Source organism: Talpa occidentalis, unplaced genomic scaffold, assembly GCF_014898055.3.
Source record: "Talpa occidentalis isolate TD23 unplaced genomic scaffold, MPIMG_talOcc4v2.1 talOcc4.17, whole genome shotgun sequence".
Taxonomy (NCBI): domain Eukaryota; kingdom Metazoa; phylum Chordata; class Mammalia; order Eulipotyphla; family Talpidae; genus Talpa; species Talpa occidentalis.
Window position 1 is genome coordinate 44,562,250 of NW_023601754.1, and position 15,221 is coordinate 44,577,470.

The window sequence follows — 15,221 nt, forward strand, 5'->3', positions numbered from 1 at the left end:
CCTCCTGCTCTATTTTTAGGCACTACTGCCCACACCACGGGCAGCAGAGTCAGAAGATGGGGTAACTTTGTCTTGCTCAGAATATTACCTACCTCAAGGGTAGTTATAAAAGCTGCAACAGTACAGTGAGTGCTTACAACAGTGTAGAAAGCACTAAACAGCAGCCGTCACTACTTTCAAGCACTGTGCTGAATGTAATCTCTGGATTTGGTTACAATTTTGTTTATCTGAGCCTGAGGGCTCTGAAAGTGGGGACCCCTCACCATCTGCGCACTCGCAGAGTCTCGCTTTTTGCTGAAGGAAATAACGAAAGGCCTTCAGGAAGTGGGTGTTCACTGGATAAAGTTCATGAAGGCCACACTCTGCTCAGAACACGTGTCATTCACGATACCTTATGATCTGACATGAAGTGTCAGTTTCATCAATCAAAATACATGCAGCTCAGGGTGGAGGCAGGGACAGAGCGGTTTCACTCACGGCTCTGCTCCCACAGCTGACGCGAGGGCCTGGCATGGAGCGGGCACATGGCACTGTGGCACCCGGTGTGCAGATGGGGCTTTTGCAAACTCCCGGGAAAAGGTGGGAACTGAGAATTTAGGCTCTGGCATCACAGACATGGGTTAAAGTCCCAGCAGCATCGGGTACTGGCTGTGTGACCTTAAGAAACTCATGTCACCTCTCTGAGCCTCATTTTCTCTCATTTTATGGGTCATAGTGTTATTCTGAGGAACAAGTAACAAAGTAGGTGAGGGAGTCAGTGCCTGAGAAATAGAAATATTCATTAAACAGGGGCTTTTTTAATCCCCTTCCAGTCACAAAGCATCCAGCAAAGGTTTAAATAACAAATGAGCAAATGACTTCACCCTAACAAGCCACGTTATCACCCTGAGCCGCAGTTTCCTTGCCATAAAAAGGACAGAGCATCTCCGTGCCCAAAGGGCTGGAGGACAAGCAATGCAGAGGACTTAACCCAGTGCCTGGCAGGGGAAGCACTCCTCCTGGTTACAATTATAATTCTTCTAAGAGTCCTGTTATCGCAAAGATGTGTTCGGGCCCTCTCGGCCGACACCAGTCCAGGCCTGGGGTTCAGTGGTCCATGAGACAGAAAATTCCTGCCCTGATGGAGCTGGCAATTTTGCAGGGGAAGAGAAGCATCCAGGTCACCCCAGTTATCGACACCATAAAGAACAGCACTGACAGGGTGCCAGAGCCATGGGGCGCTGCCAGCTGCCGACACAGCCAGGGGGTCGCTGAGGAAGACCACCAGGAAAGTGAGGGTGCCAGTCAGGTGGCTGCCTGGGGTGTGTCCCTTGCAGGCACAGCAGGTGGAGAGGTGAAGTCACAGTGTTAAGGAACAACAGGGAAGTCAGCAGGCCATCCAAGAGGTGGTAGGGCCGGGGGTTTGGGTGTGCCCTAGTGGGGTGCAGGTCCGCGGAGGCTGAGGGACACTGGAGCAGGAGTGCTTGGGCGCCATGTGCCAGGGAAGGGACAGTGTTTCCTGTCGGGGGAAATAATTTAGAACTAGATGGTGAACGTGGTAAAAGTCATGTGTATGTGAGCCTTACCGAAATTAAACAAAAGAAAAGAGTGGAGGCAGGGAGGCCAGACTGGCCTCTAAAGCCCACCAGGCAGGAGGCATCGGGGGCTCAGACCCATGTAACAGCAGGGAAGTGTCCAGAAAGTGGTCACATGCTTAGTTTTGAAGGGAAAGGTGACAGTCCTTCCGGAGGACCTATCTGTGAAGTGTGAGAGAAGCAGAGGAACTCTAAAGAGATTCCAGGATCGCAACCTTATCACAATTTGCCAGGGAGTCAGGATGCACAAGAGAGAGAACGGGCCTAAGTAGTGGGGAACGGGGCTCTCAGGCCAGGCCTGGAGCTGTGGAGGCCGATTCCACTGGGGGTGCTCCCAGGAGCTCCCCACGCTCCCCATACCATGCCTCCTCAATGAAGCCAATGACAAATTTCCGCACTTCGATCGACTTGTCTGCTTGGAAAGCGATGATCTCCTGCCAAGGTCAGAAGAAGCCAGGTCAGCGCCACACCAGGATCCACCCTCACCCTGCAACCCAGCCCTCTTGTCTCCAGTTCGTCACTCACATCCAGAAAGTTGTCCAGGAGAGTGGGGTCTTTGTTGATGATCAGTTCCTGGACCTGGGAGGAACACACACCTTAAAGCAAGGTTCCGCGAGACAGACAGCACGGCGGGCAGACACCTTCCACTCCAGTCCTGCTTCTGCCACGCCCTGCGCGGCCCCAAAGAGCCTCCCCTCTCTGGGCCTCAGCTCGCTCTTCTCTAACTAGGGTTTCAGGGCCCACTGCGAGGCCTCAGCACAGGGCCCCGTGAAGAGCAAGTGTGCACGTGACACACAGAGCTAAAGCCCGATGGCACACTGCAGGACGACTTGCTGAGACTCGGCAGTCTCTTCCCCTCGCTCTCCTCCCACGCCCACCACCGAGCCCCATCCGGCAGGAGCTTGTGACCGTGAGCACCTGTACCTGCCGGGCTCTTTGGAGCAAGCCCTTCTGTGAGCAGACATGCCCAGCGCTGGCATAGGCCCACTCCAGCAGCCAAGGTGCCTTACTGAAGGCTCTGCAGCCACGTCACAGGGGAACCGCCAGCACACCACCGTGCTGCTGACGCGGAGCCGGTACCCAAGAGCTGGGGCTCTCAGCCTCACCCTGAACTCACCTGCCTCCTGCTCTGAACCACAGCCAGCATCCCCCGGCTCCCCACATCTTCTTCTGCTCTTGCTCAAGTTCCGGTGCCCTGTCTGAGACCTCCACTCCCACCTGGCCTCATTCTCTTGGTCTTATCCTCCAGGCCTCAGCTCAGATGGCCCCTTCTCCAGAAAGTCCGCCCTGACTCCCCCTTCCCCCTGCACCCCAGCTGGGTCAGGAGTTCCCTCTGGGCTCCCATAGGCCCTAGGCTCCTCCATGCTTCCTCCCTTTGGGCCCCCCTTTCTGGTGACTTACAGGTTCTGCCCACTGCACAGAACCCTGGCAGAGAGGAAATACAAGCATGGGATTTGGAGTTGGGGCCCAGCACCCAAGTCCCAATTCAGTCAGCTCCCAGCAGAGAGAGCCTGGTCTCTGAGACTTTGTCTCTATACAGGAAAGGAGTGAAATCACCCCAACCCATGGAGCTTTAGTGAGAGCGCCTGCCTAACCGTCTGAGCACTGGGCAGGCACATACCCAGGGCTTAAACATGGACACCAATGTGTTACCAGCATCTTCCTTCTCACAGGTTCCCACAACCCCACCCTGCTCAGCTCGCCCAGCCCTCACCTGCTTGAGTACTGTGATCTTCGAGTCATTGGTGATCAGTGCTGCCTGGTTCAGGAGATCCACCACCTGGCGGGAGGGGGAGGCCGGTGATGGGGCTACCGCGTCAGCCTGGCCCCCCTGAGCTTCAGGGCTCTCCACCTGGGCGTGGGCCACCCAGAGATGGGGGCTGTCCCTCCCCCCTCTGCACCCTTCTCTCCACGCTCACTCTCTCTGAGGTGGTCATGCCATCGATGCCCGGTCCTTCTTCTTGTGTGAAAAACTGGGACGCCACGCTCCGGCGAGTGACGCTATCCCCACTGCTGCCCGCCATGGCTGCTGTCCAGGACGCCCTGGAGGAGAGGATGGATCAGCTCTAGGACCCGGGGTTGAGCTGGACCTTCATCCCAGGATTCATCAAGGAGCCTCCCTCCCCGCCTGTCCTGGCCGTATTAGGTCTGCCGAAGACACTCCCCACTCTACGGTCTGTGTATGTGGGGTTTGTCATCTGGGGGAGCCCCACGTCTCCCTGGTCAACCCAGTCTCCCCTCCAGTGCTGCACACACCGCGGGCTGATGGCAAACACCCGCTGGCTGGCTGAACCAATACATAGCAGCCACCTCGCAGGCCGCAGCACCGCCTGTGTCTCTGCATGGCTGTGCTCTGCTTGGGCCCCAAAGCAAGCTTTCTGGCAGAGCTCAGCGCAGGCAGTCCACACAGCAAAGATCGAAACTCTGTTTCAGTATTTTCTGGACTGCTCTTCCTTAAAGGAGAAGAAGGGAAGACTTTTGGGCATCTCTCCCAAAGTCACACAGGCAACGTTATAAAACCAGGATATCAATTATAGCGCTATTTCTAATAGCAAGAAAATAGCATAAACCAACGTTAAAAATAAATTTAAAAAGGACTATTAACGTTCCCAAATAGGGAGATATGCTGAAAAATGATACATTACATCCCTGTTGTGTTCTTCTCTTCCACGGACTTTATTACCACAAGCTACATATTGGTAAGTTCTATGAAGGGAGAGATGTGTGTGCCTGCACCTGCCCATTGGTTAGCTTTTTTATATCCTTTGCCTGGAACAGTGCTTGCCACCTAGGAAGTGCTCCATAAATATAAGCTGAGGGAGTGCCAAAAGGCTTCCCTAATCACTGGGCTCAGTACCTCTGCCCTTTGCCCCTAAAATGCTTGAGAAAAATAATAGCTAATATTATCAAGCGTGTGACACACGCTGGGCACAATTCTAATACACATATCAATCCATTTCAGTCTCACATCTACTCTTCAATAAAAAAGGGAAAACTTGGGCCTCCCTGGTGGCGAGAGGTTGTCTCAGCACTATCAAGCTATCGCCAGCTACTGTGGCATGAGTTCGATCCCCGGCCAGGGAGCTGATCCACATGGCACAGCAGACCACTCGTCTCGCCCGCTGATCCTCTCAGCAGTGTATTTCAGTAGATCCTCCTGTTCTTCTTCCCACTGTCTCTGGTGAATCCTCTCATCCCTTGCACTTCTGGCCTACACCCCAGTTCTTGAATGCATAATAAAAATATTTTTTTTTTTAAAAAGGGGGATTAGGGAGGATCTAGTTTTAATTTCCAATTCACAACAAAATTTGAAGGTCAGAGAGTTCAAGCTACCAGAGCAAAGGCTCACAGCCTGGGAGATGTAAAGCGAGCGCCCCCGCTGCAGCACCTGCACTGCTCACCACCATCACAGTGCCCATCTGAAGGGGGTCCTTCTGTTAGGGGGAAAAGGATGTCCTAGGACCCACAGCCAGGAACCCATTCAAAATTGGGGCTGCTCTATAACACTTCTCCACCCCTGCTCTGTTCTTGCATCCCAAGGGGCGTGGTGCGAGCACACTGCTGGCCCCATCAGAACAGAAGCACCCCTTCTGATGACCCTTTTCACTCCTCTCATCTCAAATACGTTGGGATCCACCCAAATCATTTCTTTCGCCCTCTTTGTGACTGTGTCCCTTTTCAGTTAAGGTAGATACATGTAGCCCCCTCTTTTTGAAGCATGCAATGAAAGCTTCCAGCCTGTTTTCACTTACTACGTTCACTTACTATGTGTGTGGGGATGCTCCTGCCCCCCCCCCCACCATTCCTTTTTAGAATTGCATAGCATTTTATTACGCAGCTGTACCCTGATTTTTCAGACTGCCTCCCTGTTGAAGAACATTTGGGGTGTTTATAGTCTTTGCTACTACCAACCATCACTGCTTCCCCTTCCCTCCTGGGGTACCACTGTCCCCCTCTCACCTAGGAGTCTGAATACTCCCCTCATCTACAGAGTCGCCCCAGCAGTTATCTTTCATTCAGTGAACATTAACTGGGTGTCTTCTGAGCGGCCGGCGGCCAGCACACGTCCAGTCCGGGCCCCGTGGGGCTCACGGTCCCAGGTACAGTCAAACCTCACAAATAAAGGTGTGAGAACGAATCAGCCCACACGTGATAGGAAGGAAAAGAACGGGGCCTATGAGAGCGTTCAGCAGGAGGATTTCGGGATGGAGGGCGGGAAAGGAGGGCCTCGCAGGGGAAGTGACGTTGCAGCGGGGACCCGAAAGATGAATGGGAGCTAGCCGGGCAGAAGGGGCGAAAGGATGCTGCGGGCGGAGGGGGCGGCTTGTGCAAAAATCCTAAGGCGGGAAGGCGCATGGCGAGTTTGAGGACCCCGAAGGCCGGTGCAGCAGTGCGAAGTGGGGATTGTGCAAAGAGGCAGAGCCGAGGCCGGCGGGGCCGACGCGCCTGGGGGCCACGTTGGAACTTTGCCCTGAGGGCGCTGGGGAGCCACGAGAGGGTCCTGGGCAGGAAAGAAAGTGGGGTACCGAACGTCACTGCTCCCCCCTCCTCGCAGCGCCCCCCCTCCCCGCCAGCGCCCTGCCTCTTCAGGGTCCTTCCCCCCCAGGCCCCCACGCCGCCCCCGCTCACCGCGGCTCGGGCCTCCGTCCCCCTCGCGCCCCCTCAGCAGCGCCTCTTCGCAGACGCCGCCGCCGCCATCTTCCGTCCCCCGCCGCGACACTGCGCACGCGCCCCTCCCACAGGACCGCCGGGAAATGGAGTCCACGCCGGGGCCAGGCCTGGGCCCAGCCTCGGCCGCGTGAGCCGCCTTCTGCCCGCCCCCGGACGAAGCCCGAGCGGCCCTTCATTTCCGGCCTTCGAGCGCTATGCCTGCTGGGAAATGCAGTCCCGCTAGAGGCACCGGGCTGAGGGGCGCGGGGGCTTCTGGGAAATGGAGTTCCCGGTGGCTCCGAGTCCCTGGACGGCTGGGGGCGGAGAGCGCGGCGAGGCGGGGCGCTGAAGCCCCGGGGTTTTGGAGGTGGTCTATCGCCCTAGCGGGGTCTCAGCGGAGGCCCCGATCCCCTCCACCTTTGAACCTGACCCTTTACACAGTGTGGAGCATCTCCAGCCGTCGGACGCTTCATTCTTCCCACCCGTCCAGTGCGACAGGGCTTTTGAGGGTGCCTCGTCGGTCCTTAGAGGGGCAGAACGGGGCCCCCGGGGCCAAGCGCGCCCTGAGCCCCCCCTTCTTCGGTGGCGGCGACACCGAACTCTGGCTGTTTGTCTTCTCCTGTCGAAAAGATGTCCCCGGCATCGAAGGGCCCACAGTCCCGCCCCGCGGCCCCGGGACCAGCAGCGTCTCCCCGCGGCGCTCGGGGCCGCGGGCTGGGGCGCCCGTCGCCCGAGGTCTGTCTCCTCGCAATCCCGCAGGGGGCGCCTCAGCCCGAGCGCGCCGCCCTCGGGGAGGCGGGAGGGGAGCCCGGGGCGGGCGAGGGCGGGGTGGGGGGTGTCCCAGCTATAAAGCGTGGCCGCCTCCCGCGGCGCCCGGGACGGCTGAGACCCGGGGCGGCCGGACGGGCGGGCGCCGGTCGAACTCGGGCCGCGCGGGCTGAGAGATCCGGAGCGCTCGGTTCCCCCCCACCCCGGACCGGAGCGGGGGCGGGTGGGGGCGCAGGCCCGGGGGATGCTGGGCTCGGTGAAGATGGAGGCCCATGACCTGGCCGAGTGGAGCTACTACCCGGAGGCGGGCGAGGTGTGTCCTCGGGGACGGCGGAGCGGGAAGTGGGGGGCAGGAATCACGTTGCGGGCTTATATGCGGGCTAGGACCGGGGTGTGGGCTCAAATGGGGGCCCCAACTAAAGTGGAGAAAGTGGAGGAGCTGGAGAACTAGAGACACGGAGACCAGGTGTAGCAGTGAGGGGAGGGGGACAGGGCATGGGAGCGTGGTCTAGGCAGGCTAGTCCGAATGGGAGTCCGGAAATTTTAGGCAAAGGGTCGGGTCATAAGCCGGAAGGTGAGGACTGGGAACCCCAAAATCCAAGGGATTGAAATGAACAAACCAAAGATAAGAATCAGAGCTCCAGAATAGCTGGGGGATTAGGACATGGGGTTCAGAATGGGGGTAGAGGTGAAATAAGAGATGGGAGAGGGTAGTCATTATTTAGGGGAGTTCAAGGTGGGAGCTCAGTGTGAGATTAGTGTTAAAGATGGAGGGCTTCTGGGGTAGCAATCAAAATTCGGATTCAGGAGTATGGATCAGAGGTAGTCCAAGAGGGTGGGGGGCTGTTGCTCGGAGATGAGACAGAGGTGCTGGGTGATGAAGCTTGGTTTGGGGAGTCTGAAATAACAGGTGGGTTAGAGTTGGGGATCAGATAGACGGGAGCCCAGATGGGGTCACAGTTGGGTGGGTCCCTGAGAGCTGGAGACACGGCAACAGCTTTGGCAGAAGAGAGACACTCTCTCCACCCCGCCTTCCCTTACACATGACCCTCACCCCTCCTGGCTGAACTTCAGGGGTTTAATTGTTATTAGAGACCCTCAGCAGGGATTCTTGGTGGTGGAGGCCAGAGGGTTTCAGATTTCTCACCTCCCCCCCTTTCCTTCAAGCAATTTCTAGTAATTGTTAATGTCCTCACCAGTCCCATCTCAGACCGGGCCACCCAGTGTAGGGGGAGGGGGGCTATCTTAATTCCCTAAACCCAGCAGACGGAAAGTCCTTCCTAAGTCTAATTCCCACTCCTCTTGCTGCAAGGATTTATTGGCTGGTGCCCTCTCTAGTTAACTTTGTGAGGCTGGCCGGGGTGGGGGTGTTATAGGGCAGCTAACAGGGGGTGTGGGGGGGGGCTAGTTGGAGGGTTATGGGGGTCCAGACACTTGGCTCCCAACCTGCAAGGGAACTGTGGGCTTGAAGTGGGGGTTTGAAGCTGGAATAGCTGTGTTCTCCAAGGAGGCTGAACTCTGTGGGGGCTCCAGCATGCCTGAATCTGGGGTTTGAAGCTGTAGGTTGGGACTGCTGGATCCCCAGGCCTGCGGGGCTTGGCCAGGTGCCCAGCAGGGGCCAGTCCTGGGGCTGTGGAGGTGTGAGGTGCAGGTGGGGTGGGGCAGGCTGAGCTGAGGAAGAGGTTGCCAGTGTGGAGAGGTGGAGGTGGGGCCACCAGAAGTGTCTGTTGTACCTTGGGGGAATCAGAGACTTAGACTGGGAGGTGTGGGCAGTGGGGGGGCTCCTAGGGAGTGGAAATCCCAATTGGGACATGAGTAAAAAGAACTAACTGCAAATCCATGTTGGGGAGCACATCTTAAGGGATAGTTGGTGGGGGTCTAACATGGAGAAGTCATGATTTGGGGCAGTCTGAAGTTTGGGAGACAATTTGTATGGAGATGATGTCAGAAATTGAGGGTGCTGGGGGTCATGTTTTGGGAGAATCGACATCTGGGAGACTGAAATGGAAATACTAGTTTGAGGGGGAGCAACCTCCACTTGGGTCAGAACAATGGGGCGATAAACATCTGCGTGCTCCTCAGCCCTGAGGAATAGGGTCCCCGCTGCTTCTGGCCCACCGTGCCCTCCTGCTGGGGCGATGCTGACACCTCCAGGCCAGCTTCCTGTCTGAAAGGAAATTGGAGAGTTACCGTGCTGGGGCATCCCCACTGGCTGATGCAACTGCTCCCCCACTTTAGAGATGGAAAATCTGGAGCCTGTGGAGTCTTGGGGAGGTTGCTGGGTTGCTGGGCTCCTGGACGGAGGCTGAAACCAGGCTTCTCACTTCACACTGCCTCTCTGCTCCCTGTCACACCCTCCTCCAGAGACAATAAGGAAATGAAAGAGGAGAAATTCCAGCCTCCTGGGGTGGGGGTGCAGGTCCCCTGAGGGCTTCCCCCCAATCTCGGCCCCACCCTGGCAGGGGAGATCCGGCTCACACCCGGACACTGGGGGTTCATCCCAGCCCCGGGCGTGGGAAAGCCAAGGGTGGATTAGGGCAGCTGAAGTGCCTGAGGTCAGACCTCAAGGAGGACTTCCTGGTGGGTGGAGAGCCAGAAAAGGAGGGCCCTGGGGTCTGAGCTGGAGAAATGGGGGGGGGGGGCTGCAATGAGATTTAGAAACTCTGGATCTTCATGAATCCATCATCTCCCTGTAGGACCCTCTTCCCTTATTGTGGGAGGGGGCGGAGCTGGTGGGTGGGGGGACCAATGTGGGGTGGGGGGAGTAACTGGTGCAGAGATGGTGATTCTGAGTGAGGGAAGGAGATACAAAGAATTGCTTCACCCAAGGAGAGATTGGGGGGGCGTGGAGAGAGATGGCGGGGAGGCTTGAGAAGAGTGGAGTAGAGAAAGGCAGAAGCAGAGACAGGTGCTGAGGAGGGAATAAAGAAGGGGAAGGGTGGAGACAGACAATATGGGGCTGGAGGGAGAGGACAGGAGAGAGACGGGGCTCAGGAGGTTCAGGAGGAGAGAAAGATGGGGGGAGAGACCAGGAGCGAAAAGAAAGCATGAAAGAGATCATGAGTAGAGACAGGGAGATAGCAGAGGAGAGAGACAAGGGGAAGGGGTGAGAAGAGAGACACAGTGGCAGCTGGATGAGGGAGGGAGAGAAAGAGCAGAGAGCGGAATGCAGGAGAGAGATCCCGAGACAGAGATGGATGGACACAGCGCCAACAGGGAGATTCCAGACACATTCCAGGAGTTACCTGGAGACCTGTCTACCTGGCCCTGACTTCCTGGGTAACCCTGGCAATCCCCTTTTCTCTCTGGATCTTGGGATCTTTTCGGACACTTGCAGTGAAAGGGGGCCCACGATAGCCCTGACCTGCAAGAGTGCCACCCCCATGCCACTGGACTCTGGGGGGAGGGAGCAGAGCAGACAGGGGAAGTGGATCCTTGAAGGAGGGAAGATGAAAGACAGTGACAGAAAGAGACATTTCCTTGGTTACCTTGTTCACTTCCTGCTAGGCCGGCAGTCCCATGAGGGTAGGTGTTTCAGTCTGTCCGGGTCACTGTTTTTATAGCATGATTCAGAATCTCAGTCTCGAGCCAGGCTGCCAGGGTTTACAATCCCAGTTCTGCCCCTTCCTTGCTGTGTGACGCAAGCACACCCTCTGGGCTCAGCTCCCTAGGCTGCAAAATGGGCACCATAAGAATCCCCCCATTCTCCTGCTGGTGTGATCCTAAGAATCACAGGGGCCTCTCCTGTGAAGGGCTGGACTAGTACCTGGCGCAGAGAAGGAAGCCAATATCTGTTAAATATTTGAGAGAATATGTAGAGGCTATTTCGGGAGACATAGGCCTGTCTGCTGTATTTCACTGGGCCGGGAGACATGTTTTTCTCTCTATTTGATCATTTTTAAAAATGGAATCGGTTTCATTGTCCAGGGTGTGCAGGAATTATAACTGGCAGCTAGTTTTCCCCCTCACTGATCACAAAATCCCACTGCATTTTAGGGTGATGTCTGAGATGTGATGATATGCAATAAGTACGGGGTATATTCTGTTGAGATGGGATTTCTGGTATTCGACATTTTGACCCATTAAAAACCAATTTTAAAATCTAAAAAAATGGATAGATAATATCAGGTAGATTAGATAAACTAGCTATTTTCTTTTTCAAACCCCCCCCAGCTCTTTACACGCTTATAAATTTTTTTTAACTTTTTTTTTAAAGATTATTTATGCATACAAGAGCTGGGTACAGGCCAGAGGTGGGGGGGGGGGTTGAGAGGATTCACCAGAGACAGAGTGGGGAACAGAACAGGCAGATTGACCCAAGTACACTGCTGAGGGGAGCAGGGGGTGAGTCAGGAGAGGTCTGCTGCGCCACGTGGGTTTCTCCCTGGCAGGCCAGGGATCGAACTCACACTGTAGAGGCTACAAATTGCTTCATAGTGTGGCGCTTAACCCCTTGCGCCACCAGGGAGGCCCTCTTAGAAATTATGGAGGACAACCCCAAGATTTGTTGTGCACCTGGGTTATGTCTAGTCACAGTTGCCAAATAAAATTGAGAAAGTATTCAAATATGTATTAATTCATTTTAAAGTAGCAACCCCGTTATTAATACAAAGAATGTGTTTGCATTATAATAAGTATTTTAAAACATTTAGGGAGAGGCCTGGCTAACCTCTTGTACGCCTGCTAGTATAGGACACAGCTGGAGGGGCTCTCCATGCAGGGAGTCCAGGCGCTGCCATGTCACATGGCAGGTAACCTCTGGAAAACTCCACTGTAGACTCATGGGAGGAGAAGAGCGAACAAAGCTAATAATACCCTCACCGTTTTGTGAAAATACTTTGGACCTCACAGACAAGCTAGAAAAGTCTTGGCGACTCCCCAGCGTGTCCTGGACCATGCTCAGAACCCCCTAGAGAATGAGCTCCAGTATCTGGGAGCATGGGGGGGGACCGGGTGGGGATAGGGGTGCATGGCGAAGGGGAAGAGAGAGAGACTTCAGGAGACAGCGATGTACCCAGAGAGGGAAGGATGGAAGAGCCTCAAGACCCAGCCGGGCCTTGGAGACTTGGTGACGCCCCCCCACAATCTCTCTTTCTCCCTGCAGGTCTACTCTCCAGTGACTCCAGTGCCCACCATGGCCCCCCTCAACTCCTACATGACCCTGAACCCTCTGAGTTCCCCCTACCCCCCTGGGGGGCTCCCTGCCTCCCCACTGCCCTCCGGACCCCTGGCGCCCCCGGCCCCCACAGCGCCCCTGGGGCCTACCTTCCCAGGCCTGGGTGCCAGCAGCGGTGGAGGCAGCAGCTCAGGGTACGGGGCCCCGGGGCCAGGGCTGGTGCACGGGAAGGAGATGCCGAAAGGGTACCGGCGGCCCCTGGCGCACGCCAAGCCGCCATATTCCTACATCTCGCTCATCACCATGGCCATCCAGCAGGCGCCCGGCAAGATGCTCACCCTGAGCGAGATCTACCAGTGGATCATGGACCTCTTCCCCTACTACCGGGAGAACCAGCAGCGCTGGCAGAACTCCATCCGCCACTCGCTCTCCTTCAACGACTGCTTCGTCAAGGTCGCCCGTTCCCCAGACAAGCCCGGCAAGGGCTCCTACTGGGCGCTGCACCCCAGCTCAGGTAACATGTTCGAGAACGGGTGCTACCTGCGCCGCCAGAAGCGCTTCAAGCTGGAGGAGAAGGTGAAGAAAGGGGCCAGCGGGACCCCCACCACCAGGGGCGCCGTAGGGTCTGCCGCCCCGGCTGCCCCGGTCGCCTCTGCGCCCCAACCTCCGCCCCCCGAACCTGAGGCCCAGGGTGCGGAAGAGGTAGGGGCTCTGGACTGCGCCTCCCCGCCCTCCTCGACCCCCTATTTCCCTGGCCTGGAACTCCCCGGGGAGCTGAAGCTGGATGCGCCCTACAACTTCAACCACCCCTTCTCCATCAACAACCTGATGTCGGAACAGACGCCCGCGCCTCCCAAACTGGACGTGGGATTTGCGGGCTTCGGGGCCGAGGGCGGCGAGCCCGGGGGCTACTACCAGGGCCTCTATTCCCGCTCTCTGCTGAATGCATCCTAGCGGGGTGGTGGGGGGCGCAAGGGCTTGGGGTATGGCTGGAGCCCACACCACCGCCTCGTGGAGCCTGAACCTACAGGTTACACTTGCCTCGTCCCATCGGTTAACATCTTGGTTGGCCTATTACTGTGATCTCTGTGGGCATCGCACGGGTCCATGGGGTACTGTGATTATGGCCATTGGCGTCTCAGTGGGCCCATTGGGTACGGCCAAGACTACCACGTTGACTGATGTTACAGGTTGAGCCATTGGGAGTCTGATGGCTGCCATCTTGGTTGGCCCCTTGAGCTCTGTGATGGACATCCTCTTGACTCACCCTTTGGGTGTGATGGTGATACTTTTTCTATTACATGTTCTTTGGCCCATTGGGCCCTGTGATCACTTTTTGGGTGGACTTCTTGGCACCAAAGTCAGCCACCATCCTGCAGAACATTTTTTGGTTTGTTGGGTGCTGTGATGGCCGCCATCTTGGTTGGCTTACATAAGCAGTGTACCGTGTGCACCATGACAGCCCCCACAACCCTACAACGAGGTGTGGGCCACGTGTCTCCTGGGTGTGAGTGAGTGGGGCATGGAGACGAGACTGCTCTGGAGTTTTCTCTGGAGCCCATCCCCCTGGTCTGGTCCAGGAGAAACCAGAAAGGACTGGTGAAGGTGTGGGGAATTTCTACTGAAGTCTAGTTCTTGCCTGGGACGCGGGATACTGGCTGTGTTTGACCATTAAAGGCACCATTTCTGCCTCTTCCTGAATGTCTCCTTTCCTTGGCGGGTGGGCCCTGTGGGGCTTAACACCTGATTTCTGTTCCCTGGTCCCCTTTCCTTCCTACCCCCCAGGGCTGGCTGCCCCTGGGGGAGGGGCTGGGGGAGCCATTGACCTGACCTTTGGCTCTTTGCTGTCCCTGACCCCAAGGACAGTTTGCTTACAGATAGCAGCCCCCGCAGCAGGGGAGCCAGGGCAGCGGGGGAGGTGGTGCCGCAGTGACCAAGGCCATCTCCCCACCTCCACTGCCCGGACACACACCTCTAGCTCCCCAGCTCCGGAAGCCTAGGGGCTACTCAAGTTTTGGGGAGGTGTTCATTGAAAAAGACGGTGTATGTGCTAGAGCTTCTCTGTGTGTGTTTGTGTGAGCATGTGTGTCTGGTTTTGGTGTGTTTCTCTTTCATGCCTCTCCCCAGAGCCCTCTGGGTCTCACACTGAGAGGTGTGTGTCTCTGCAGGTCACTTTGTCTGCGTGCTGCTGCCTCAGTCTCTGTGTGGTTGGGTCTGCGTTGCGTGAGTGTGCGTGTGATGGTCCATGTCGAGCCTGCGTGACTTCCACATGGGTCTGCGTTGTATATGTGCCTGCGTCCGTGGAGCTATAGTTGCGGTTCACGTCGACCTAACAGTTGGCATCTGTATTTGCCAGGCTCAGCATGTTGCTGTGTCATGACTGCATCCACCTCGAGCCTGCGTGGGGAACCCCCAGGCTCTGGGGTGCGGGGAGGAAGTGGTTCCTTCAGTTGCCAGGGGGCCTCTCGGGTGGGCTCTGGGTGTCTTCCTTCAGGTCCTCCTGAGGCCCCGGATCTGCACTCTACCCCCGGCGGTTGGGAGAGCCTGGCTTTCCAGAAGCACAATTGTGTACGTCACACCGGTGCTTCGCAGAGGACACTGAGGCCCCGAATGGGAAGGGACTGGGCCTGGGTCACAGCCGGGTAGGCTGGTCTGGTGCTGTCTCTTGCTCAGTTTGCAGGTGCCCTTCGTGGCCATTGAAGCGCCAGCCGCCCTGTCATGGAGGCGGCCACGGTCTGCACGCAGGCGCTGCGCCTCCCAGTTCTCTGCATCCATTTCTCCGCCTGCTAGTGTCCTCGCTCTGGGTCACTCTGTCCCTAGCCGCTCTCTGCCCCTGTCTCAGACCGCGCTCTCACCCTCTGTCTCCTGTGGGCTGTCTTGTGCTCTCTTTCTTACTCTAGATTATTGCTTTGACTCCATCGACACCCCCGCCCCCTGCACCCATGGGTGTCCCCCCTTGCCTCGGGGACTCTGACCTCATCTGTTGAGGTCTGTCGCCCCCTACTCCTCCTCCTCCGGCCCCCCTCTCCCGGCTTCCTGAGTTTCCACCTCTACCTGCCACCTCGCAGGCCTGTTTCTGCGGCTGGGCCGGCCCTGCCCGCCGTCCGCGTGTC

The 15,221-nt window shown here is 57.0% G+C and overlaps 2 protein-coding genes across 3 annotated transcripts in view; one reads left to right on the forward strand and one right to left on the reverse strand.

Annotated features, from left to right (window-relative positions):
* Positions 1-6,256, reverse strand: part of SYMPK (symplekin scaffold protein) — a 30,584-nt gene extending 24,328 nt beyond the window's left edge. Inside the window, exons 1-5 of one of the 2 annotated variants that reach the window (XM_037516809.1) lie at positions 6,204-6,256; positions 3,494-3,617; positions 3,289-3,354; positions 2,100-2,153; positions 1,935-2,008 (exon numbers count right to left, since the gene is read on the reverse strand). In XM_037516809.1, the coding sequence (XP_037372706.1) occupies positions 1,935-2,008; positions 2,100-2,153; positions 3,289-3,354; positions 3,494-3,598 (299 nt within the window). In that variant the 5' untranslated portion in view covers positions 3,599-3,617; positions 6,204-6,256. Of the gene's footprint in view, positions 1-1,934; positions 2,009-2,099; positions 2,154-3,288; positions 3,355-3,493; positions 3,618-5,534; positions 6,052-6,203 lie in introns of those variants that run through there. The other variant, XM_037516808.2, reaches the window with a different exon arrangement.
* Positions 6,257-7,117: 861 nt separating this feature from the next.
* FOXA3 (forkhead box A3) lies at positions 7,118-13,793 on the forward strand. Its single transcript, XM_037518183.1, has 2 exons — positions 7,118-7,305; positions 12,097-13,793. The coding sequence occupies exons 1-2, from the start codon at positions 7,237-7,239 to the stop codon at positions 13,060-13,062; spliced, it is 1,035 nt and encodes a 344-aa protein (XP_037374080.1). The 5' UTR covers positions 7,118-7,236; the 3' UTR covers positions 13,063-13,793.
* The last annotated feature ends 1,428 nt before the right edge of the window (positions 13,794-15,221 follow it).

Bases quoted from the DNA above. Each gene is read 5' to 3' on its own strand.
- FOXA3 (XM_037518183.1), top strand. From the start codon at position 7,237: ATGCTGGGCTCGGTGAAGATGGAGGCCCATGACCTGGCCGAGTGGAGC. The intron at 7,306-12,096 runs GTGTGTCCTCGG...TTCTCCCTGCAG, and splicing joins ACTACCCGGAGGCGGGCGAG to GTCTACTCTCCAGTGACTCC.